General features: G+C 44.1%; 1 protein-coding gene across 1 annotated transcript; it reads left to right on the top strand.

Moving 5' to 3' along the window:
* Positions 1–219: 219 nt before the first annotated feature.
* Positions 220–9472, top strand: MEOX1 (mesenchyme homeobox 1). Its single transcript, XM_009555371.2, has 3 exons — positions 220–1023; positions 7075–7247; positions 8377–9472. Exons 1-3 carry the CDS (start codon positions 573–575, stop codon positions 8497–8499), a joined length of 747 nt encoding a protein of 248 aa, XP_009553666.1. The 5' UTR covers positions 220–572; the 3' UTR covers positions 8500–9472.
* The last annotated feature ends 351 nt before the right edge of the window (positions 9473–9823 follow it).

Here is a 9823-nt window from a genome sequence, read left to right as displayed (position 1 = left end):
CAGTGTTACAGGGCAACATTAAAGCCTTTTTTTTGTGTGTGTGCTGCTCTTTTGCTTTTTAAAAAAATACAGACATTGTTGCTTTAAAAGGCTCCATCTGCAAATCCCATTAGATGCGCGTATAAGGTTTCGGGTGATTAATAGTTGCCTGCTTTGCTTTGGTTGGAGGGGCTGAGTGTGTGCGCGTTAACCCCTCCTTCCCCTCTCTCACGTTTCACTTTGCAAAGTTGTCACTCTTTCCTCAGCACGGTATTTAAAAAGAGTTTCTCTCATGTCCAGCCCTTCACAAGGCAGCAAGCTTCAGGCCTTGCGAAGCAACTCGGGGCAGGCACCGCGTTACTGGTACCGCAATCTGGTTACTGGTTTCCAGTCTGGACAATGAAAACCTTTAGAAGAGTTCCCAAAGAAACAAACCTGCAACAGCGTCAAACCCACAAACAAATGGTTGTTTAGGGAGGAAATCTGTTCCGTATAGTTTGGAAGGTTTCTCCCAGCTCTGCTCTTCTTCTGATTGCCGAGTCTGAGCTCTGACCAGTCACAGGCACCGGAGTGTGGACAGGACTGGAAGCCAAATGGATCCCACCAGCAGCAGCTGCATGCGCGGTCCCCAACCTCCTGCTCCGCTTTGGGGGTGCCTGCGGAGCCCCCATGTGGATGTCACCGCAGCGTCAGAGCTGAACCACTACCCACCAGCACCGTTCTCCTTCCATCAAAAATCAGATTTCTCTGCTTACTCTGATTTCTCAACCTCCTGCCTGGCAGCTGCTCCCCAAAGCTTCCCACGCGAGGAGCAGGCGTTTGTGGAGCAGCACCCGTCTTTCCAACACTCTGACTGGCATTTTGCAGCAACCGAGGCCAGAAGACAACTAAATCCCGGACTGGCCTTGGGTTCTGGGGAGTCAGAAGGCAACAGCCCAAATCCGGTGAGCGCGGCGGTGGGTATGGATGAAGATGATGAGGGACCAGTAAATACGACAAATGAGACTGAGAAAAAGTCATCCAAAAGGAAAAAGGAAAACTCAGGTACGTGATACCAATTCAGGGTTGTGGGATAATCCGAGATATAGAAGGAGAGCGCCTGTAAGATCAGAAATTAAGAAATAAAGGTGACGAGGAAAACGTTTCGTAATTCCTGACTGGGGGAACTTAGGCAATAACAACACTAAAACTAAATGGCTTATTCTTTGATGAGCTCTGGCGTTTCTATTTCACTCCTCACATCTTGTTTACTGAACTAAGCGTTTTACCTACCAACACACTTCACATTTGCTGTAAGTAAACAGGAATCCTGTATGCACTGAGCTGAAACTCCTAGGATGGGGGGTTACGTATCGCGTACCTGCCATTTGTCCAAGTGTCGGAGGGTAGCGAAGAGCACAGATCCCTCATCTCGAGCTGCCTGTGATAGTTGGGAATGTTGTTCTGGGATTTTGGCATCTCAGTTTCTCATAAGAAGCACAAGGTGCAAAGAGTCCCTTTAGATATAAATTCTACTTGGCCTCGCTAGACATTCCATGTGTTTACTCACAGCCCAATGTCCAAAACCACTGAAGATTTAGATAGTTTTCATTATGTCACCCATCGCAAAGCACATACTACAGCGTAATATTCAATAATTTCATAGTTAAACAACCTCTGATTTGCTGCTGTCTCAAATCCAGGTATGTGAAATATGCATAAAATTGTTTTCTCCTAAGGAAGCTGTGAAAAATTAAGATCCTTACATGAATTTATTTGCTATAATATTCATTTACAAGCTACTATATGCTTTTTTTCCACAGTACTGCTATGAAGGAATATTATCTAGTCTCCCAGTTTCAAAGGTAGAAGACACAGCGATAAAAATATGTATTTATTTGTAGACTTTGCAGGTTGGGTACAAAACAGCCACATCTAATCCTACTGTCATTTCCCCATTTTTCAATTTAAACAACAATCTTGTATGCGTGCTCTCTCTGCCCCACAATTAGACCAAATGTCTGTTCTCTTCCAATAGGAAACGGCTGTCAAGAAATACGTAAAACAACTAATATTCCAAAATTATTTATGCCCAGATCTAGTTTACACTCCTTTGTTATCCTTAGAAACCCAACTTCGGAGAATTTAAATACATTTCTATTGAAACGAAGCGTGTTGAGGGGAAAAAAAAAACACCCCCAAACTCAAAGAAGTTTAAAAAAAATTAAAAATTATCAATATTTTTATTAAAACACTCACTAATCATAGGTAAATACCAGGTTTTAGTATGCTCAGATGAGAGGGATATCTCCATCCTCAAAGACACTGATTCCAGCGTACATCTCTCTGGTTTAAATAGAAGACAAATACTCTTTCTGTCCTTTATCACCAGCACCCTGGACACGTTGTTTTCATACTTCCTGCTGTCCCATGAAGTTTTCCTCACAGGGGAGCTGGAAGCAATAGCATCACCCAAAGGTCTGATGTTCCCTACCTGTTGCTGTCTGTAAAAGTTGTTACTGTAGTGACAGCAGAATAACAACACCCTCAAAAGGGTTCTATGGCTTTTCACTTCACTCCCTTCTTTGCTTACGAGCCAGCAGACAGAACTATTTCATACCCCTCCTGCAAGCTTTTCCTTCGCCCTGCTCCCAGACAAAATAAAACAAATGAAGGGAAAGTCTGCGAGTGATTTTATTGTCATTTCCTTTGCTTTTCCAGAAATGCAGTTGGACATATCTCATAGTCTTATTTATTCTAAGCCGAACAAAAGTCTTTTCTCTCCCCTCGAGGACTTTCCTTGACTCCTTTAGAAAAATCTAGCTGTCTAGAGCCTTCTTTCCAGAGGTTGGGCTAGTGAAGAAAAATATATTGAGAGCATTTGAAGACAAAACCTACAAAACCAAATTATTTTCTTTCAGTTGGTGGCTTCTCCACCACAATTTTGCCTAAACTGCAAAATAGATCCATTGTCGCTATGGGTTGTACTGGTGCATGCAAAACCCCTTTGGTTCTTGTGAAGACCTTTGATACTTCAAGATGTGAAGTTCTTGGAATGTGGCTCTTTGCAGAGTGTTCTGAGAGAAGTCAAATATAAGCATATTTCTCAGACAAATAAGCACAAATTGTGCAAAAACAATAAAAAAGCCTGACAATCTTTAAAATTTCCTTTGAAGAATGGAATATATTATATATATATATATATATATATATATAAAGAACATTTAAAGAATGGCTTTGTGATGGCAATAACCATGGCAGCATCTGCTAGAAGTACTTGTGGATAACCATGCACGCATCCTTCCTCTACAGACCTTAGTTACCCAGATGCCATGTTCACTCTTGACTTCAGACTCATCAAATGACCTGAGGTAGAAGTTAACCCAGTGTCGGCTTTCACAGCTGCGTCTCTGCCCACGCACAAGCCACAGTCATTAAAATTTCCAATTAACACATCAATAAAGCTTATCTGAATTGTACTTGCATTTTCACGCACGTGAAGTCCCCAGATCATGGATTTTGTTGGATTGGAAGGGGCCTTAAAGCCCATCCGGTTCCAACCCTTCTGCTGTGGGCAGACACACCTTTCCAGGTTGCTCAAAGATCTCCAACAATAGTATATAATATGGAAGAGAATTCAGGGAGCTTATGTGAATAAAACAATACAGAAAGTTGATGAGGTCACAGTAGAAATGAAAACGGGATAACGGTGTGTAATGACTCTCTTCGTAACATTAGATATGAAGTATTCTTGACTGACGCATTCTGGAAAACTTTGATCTGAATTCCCACCTGCCAACCTTCACCAGTCTGGCCACTAAAGTAAAAAGGATTTTCTAAGCTTGTGATTCCCATTTCCAGTCACAGTGGTATAAAAAACAGTGGGTAAGAGTAGGCAGGGGCAGATAACCTGAGAAGGACTGAAAAGCAAGGTACAGGCAAGTCCCTGATCAGTTTAAAGTGGTCAGGGTGCAGAACATCACACATCGTAGCCCTTTGTACGGACCCTCCTTTAAGCATTATTCCAAGTATCTACTGGATACTTTACCACCATCTGCCAATTGAATCCATTATTTATGAGGTCACTTGGCCAACGTTCCTGATAGCTTTCAGAATTTTATGGTCCATAAGAGCAAAATCTATCACTGTCCTGCTCCTTGATTTAACCACTTAGACAAAATATTCCCTTCAAGTCTTTAGTGTGGGGGAAAATGTAACACTGTGCAGATGCTTTGATTTTTTACTTTACTTTCGTCTACTGAGGGAAAAATTGCATGACATGAACAGTAGTTTAGAGAATAACAAACACCAGGTGCACCTGTTGGAATGAGTCCAGAGGAAGCCACAAAGATGATCCGAGGGCTGGAGCACCTCTCGTATGAGGACAGGCTGAGAGAGTTGGGGTTGTTCAGCCTGGAGAAGTCTCTGGGGAGACCTTAGGGAGAGGGGCTCCAGGAAAGCTGGGGAGGGGCTCTGGGTCAGGGAATGCAGGGATGGGATGAGGGGAATGGTTTGAAGCTGAAAGAGGAGAGATTGAGATGAGATCTTAGGAAGAAATATTTTCCTGTGAGGGTGGGGAGGCCCTGGCCCAGGTTACCCAGAGCAGTGGTGGCTGCCCCATCCCTGGAGGGGTTCCAGGCCAGGTTGGATGGGGCTTGGAGCAACCGGATCCAGTGGGAGGTGTCCCTGCCCATGGCAGGGGGTTGGAACTGGATGGGCTTTGAGGTCCCTTCCAACCCAAACCATTCCATGATCTATGATTGATCTCAGCTGTGATTACCACAAACATTTACCAGTCAGGTAGGATCCTCCACATACAGCCACTACTGACCCCCACGCTTCTGAGCAACACACGTACTCTCTGCAGTGCCAAAATCCTATATCTGCATAGGGCAGAGTCCTTACACCCTCCTCCAAAGCATTATTTACTGTCTATTGCCAGCAGACCAGTTCAATCCAGTAAAGGAGAACAAGTCCCATTCTGGCCGTGAGACCAGATTCTCACTCAGTTATGCACAGTACAGCAGATTTCTGTTGACCGGCTCCAAATGCTGAATTTGGCCCATTGTCTTGCAGGGAATGGGTTGGCTCTTCATACACACAAGGACGTGTGTACGAAGCAATGAAGCTGGTGAGGGGCTGGAGAACAAGGGTTACGAGGAGCAGCTGAGGGACCTGGGGGTGTTTAGCCTGGAGAAGAGGAGGCTGAGGGGAGACCTTATTGCTCTCTACAACTGCCTGAAAGGAGGGTGTGGAGAGGAGGGAGCTGGGCTCTCCTCCCCAGTGACAGAGGACAGGACAAGGGGGAATGGCCTCAAGCTCCACCAGGGGAGGGTCAGACTGGATATCAGGAAAAGATTTTTCATGGACAGGGTCATGGGGCGCTGGCAGACGCTGCCCAGGAAGGTGAGGAGTCCCCATCCCTGGAGGGATTTAAAAGACGGGCAGACGAGGTGCTCAGGGTCACGGTTCAGTGGTTGATAGGAATGGTTGGACTCGATGATCCAAGAGGTCTTTTCCAACCTGGTGATTCTGTGATTCGGTGATGTATTAGTGCCTGACACTGGTTTTGGTTTGGAAACCTGATAGCGTAAGAACAGGTAAAATTGGAGTTCCTACCAAGATTGTGCTGCAGTCCTGGGGTACGGCAGCTGCTCAGCTCCACCAAACAATGACACTTGTTAGAATCCTGGAAGCATGTATGCTTTGTGGTAAAGACATTGATATTTCTCTGATTTCTGAGAAGCTTTTGTTTTTTAAGCTGGCAGTACTGTAGGAAAATCTTCGAGCCAATTTGTCTTTCGCATAGTATTTCCCATTTTCCACATTCTGTTATCAAAACTCTGAAGCAACGAGGCCCAATTTCCACATTTGGAATATCACAAACCCTTCAGCCACGAATACCCATATGTGTCTTTACAACACCATGTGGCACACAGCCTGGGTGACAGGATCCAAGCTACACATCCTGCGCTGCTCCCAGAACTATTTCGCTATTTAAAATTCTTCACGTTGGTTTTGGGAGACGAAGACTGGTGGAACTGCCCCATAATAAGGATGTCCTCCACACAGGGCTAAGTGGTGAGCTCACGCGTATATTCAGGTTGCGGTAGCTATTTTTAACTCAGGTTAGCTTGACAGAAGAGGCTTTAGCTCCTGCAGTCTTATTGGCATTGGAGAGCTCCTTCATCGCTCGACATCTGCGCCTGTAGAGGTTCTACAGGAAAGCTGGAGAGGAACTATTCGTAAAGGCTTGTATTGATAGGATGAGGGGGAACGGGTATAAACTGGAGAGGGACAGATTTAGACTGGACATTAGGAAGAGTTTCTTCACCATGAGAGTGGTGAGGTCCTGGAACAGGTTGCCAAGGGAAATTGTGGCTGAAATGGGCTGAATTTATCTTCACCAGCGGAAGTAGAAATGAGAATATTGCAATAGACCTGAGCTCCCCGTCTACCCAGGAAGGCTTTTTCCATGACAAGTGGCATGCGTTGGAGCAAGAAGTTCCAGGGTGGAGCTGAGGAGGGACTTTTTACAGTGGCTTGTAGAGATAGGACGAGGGGAAATGGCTATAAACTGGGGAAGGGCAGATTTAGACTGGATATAAGGGGGAATTTCTTCACCATGAGAGTGGTGAGGCACCAGCACAGGTTGCCCAGGGAAGTTGTGGCTGCCCCATCCCTGGAGGTGTTCAAGGCCAGGTTGGATGGGCCTTGGGCAGCCTGAGCCAGTGGGAGGTGTCCCTGCCCATGGCAGGGGGATGGAACTGGATGGGCTTTAAGGTCCCTTCCAATCCAAACTATTCTATGATTCTGTAATCTGCTACGGGAACAGAGTCCCAGGAGGAAATCCTTGCAACCAACACTCCCAGAAGCCGGTGGCAAAGTTCCTAGGAGGGAATGAAAGATCCACACTTCAAACCCCACATCCCCACTACTCTCTCAACAGTCACATTTGTTGGTCTTTGGGAAACACGGAATGGTGTATTTGCTCAGTAAGAGACAAGAATGAAGGGGACTGTACTACTATGGGCATGGAGAGAAATCTCTTGGGGTTTGTTTTTCACCCAGAGCAATGGAACCACAAATGACACAACCCGTGTGCTTGTCTCTTAGAAAACCAGAATTCCAGCAACAAGACAGAAGCAAGCAGCAAGTCCCGGAAGGAGAGGACAGCTTTCACAAAGGAGCAGCTGCGGGAGCTGGAAGCCGAATTTGCCCACCATAACTACTTGACGAGGCTCAGGAGATACGAGATAGCTGTGAACCTGGACCTCACCGAGAGACAGGTACTTTCTGAATATCTGCCTCCCCAGTTTCTTCCTTCTCCACCACCACATCTCCCTAAAGCTGAAGCCCAGATACGTTACTCGAGGGTGTACTTTTGCAATGGCACAGAGGTATTTGAAAACGAAGCCTCTACATTCTTTTAAAAGACATTTGTTACGAATTTCTGTGAGTAGTTACTGTGTATAGTTATATTCATCTAAACTATAGATAGTTTTGGGAATAACTGATGTCTACTGAGCTGGTTTTTACCACCACTCAGTGGTACGTTCCAAGTAACAAGCAATAAGACAAGAGCAAATGTCTTCAAGTTGCACCAGAGGAGATTTATAATGGATATTAGGAGAAATCTCTTTACTGAAAGAGCAGTAAAGCACTGAAAGAGTCTGCCCAAGGAAGTGGTGGAGTCTCCATCCATGCGGGCACTCAAAAAACACGTACATATGGCACTTCAAGACATGGTTTAGTAGACACCGTCGTGTTGTGTTGACGGTTGGACTTGATGATCTTAGAGGCCTTTTCCAACCTTAATGATTCTATTAATCCAATATGTCAAGGCTTACAGATGGAATATGGATATCACCTTAGACTGTGATTACCGGGAAATTATTAGAATGCCATCTCTTTGGCACATGCATTCTTCCTAGGCCAAGTAGTGTTTTGAGGTTGTAAATAAAGACAAAAATACGGAGTTCAGAGGAGACAGATATTTCTATTCTCTCATTGTGATCTCAGTCAGGGTTTCCTTATAAAAGCTCAGTGGACAATAGAGGAATTGCTCAATTAAGTGAAGCAAAATATGATTTCTGAAGCTTTAGATTGGATGGACAAGATGTTAAAAGGTAGTAGATGCACTGTGCCCATCCAATTGACAGGGTTAGTTGACACAAAGACAGATTGTAGGCAAAGCACTTGTGGGTCTCAGAGAAATATTTGCTTGGAACAGTTTAGAAAGAATTGTCCCTGCCCCTGTTAGAGAGACGGATCACTTAAACTTCTGAGGTTCTTTTAACTTCTCCTTCTAGAATTCCACAAAACATCTGTCTGTCAAGACGCGCATATTTGTGCAGCTCTACTTATACGGCTCGGATTGAGGCAATAAGTAATTATTATTACCTTTTTATCACCCAGGTCAAAGTGTGGTTTCAAAACAGAAGGATGAAGTGGAAACGTGTTAAAGGTGGGCAACCAGTGTCCCCACATGAACACGACACAGAAGACGTGGACTCTGCTGCCTCCCCCAGCTCTGAGTAACCCCTGCAGCAATGGGAGAGGAGCACAGAGAGAAGAATTGAGCAGAAAGTGGATGCAACACTGCTCCGGGTCAGCTACACCGTGAGATGATCCTGCCTGCTAAACCTGTACCCCTGAGTCTTTAGAAGGTGGATGATGCTTTAGGTTACAGAGACAATTAGAGAAAAAAAAATCAGAGAAGCCAAAGGAGGGCATGATTTTGATTTTTGTCAATGGATTTAACTCTCTGGATTGTCTTCAGAATCAAAGCTAGCAAACACTGAATATCCAACAGGAGCGATGTTTTCTAGGCTCCCAAATGTTCAGAAAACACAGGTCGCCAGTCAGCAAGTATTCTGTATAACACAACTGTATTCTCATCCAGGCTTTCCCTGGTCATATCTCTCCATTCTGCATTTGGACTTGACAAGGCTCATTTCCCTTGTGTCTTACTTTAGAGAAATAAATAATTAGACAGCCCCTGATTTTTCTTGCAGTATGAATCGATCACCTGTACGGCCAGGCAGTAAGGTTAAGAAATAGAAAATTGAGACCCAAACTATATAAACTGAATTCTGCTTATCAGTTTCACATCAATGGTCCAAGAGGGCAAGTGCCCTGTTGACGCTCACAATTTGCAGAGGAAGATTTCTTCCAAGCTTACTGTAAATCCTGAAATTAAATTGCTATATCTCAATTGCAAATATTTGTTCAAGGCAGTCATAACCAAATATCACAGCAGGTACAGCAGAGATTAAGACCTCAAGGGAACAGCCATTGCTCTCTTTTTCTCAATATTTAACTCTATTTAACTAAAGGAAACTACTCGTTAATGCTGCATTTTGTTTGGGTTTACGGAGTCTCTCTGGAAACCCACAGTTTTCTTTGTGAAATCAGGATTGTCAGAAGTAGAAAACAATGAGTGATTTAAACTTGGTTTACTGTCTACAAAGTCTTGTTTCGCTTTTCATTGGAGACAAAATCTTCATCTGAATAAACATGTACATGTGTATATTTAAACTACATATAAACCCAAACGTTAGTCTGGGTATTGTGTGGATTTACACGCATTACTGTTTTATAAATCAATATCTGCATTTATGACATTTACAGTTAAGCGTCCAACTTTGCCCTTTTCACAAACTTCCCAGCGGGAGGTTATTTTTTGTGACTTTTTTTTAGTGTTTGCAACTGATCCAAGTTTCACACAAATGAAAGGCATCTGTGCTTTTCAATGCAGCAAACATACTGTGTCTTTCATCACCTTTTTCTCTGACAGAGATTAGGGACACCAAGAAACTTTGCCATCAACCTTTAGAGCCACGGCCAACTGTCCACACTTCTA

This window comes from Cuculus canorus, chromosome 25, assembly GCF_017976375.1.
Source record: "Cuculus canorus isolate bCucCan1 chromosome 25, bCucCan1.pri, whole genome shotgun sequence".
In the NCBI taxonomy this organism is placed as follows: Eukaryota; Metazoa; Chordata; class Aves; order Cuculiformes; family Cuculidae; genus Cuculus; species Cuculus canorus.
The sequence above is the reverse complement of the archived record's forward strand: the minus strand, read 5'-3'. Positions and strand labels throughout refer to the sequence as shown.

Coding starts and splice junctions, on each gene's coding strand:
- MEOX1 (XM_009555371.2), top strand. CDS start 573: ATGGATCCCACCAGCAGCAGCTGCATGCGCGGTCCCCAACCTCCTGCT. Junction 1,024..7,074: donor AAGGAAAAAGGAAAACTCAG/GTACGTGATACC, acceptor CTTGTCTCTTAG/AAAACCAGAATTCCAGCAAC. Junction 7,248..8,376: donor TGGACCTCACCGAGAGACAG/GTACTTTCTGAA, acceptor TTTATCACCCAG/GTCAAAGTGTGGTTTCAAAA.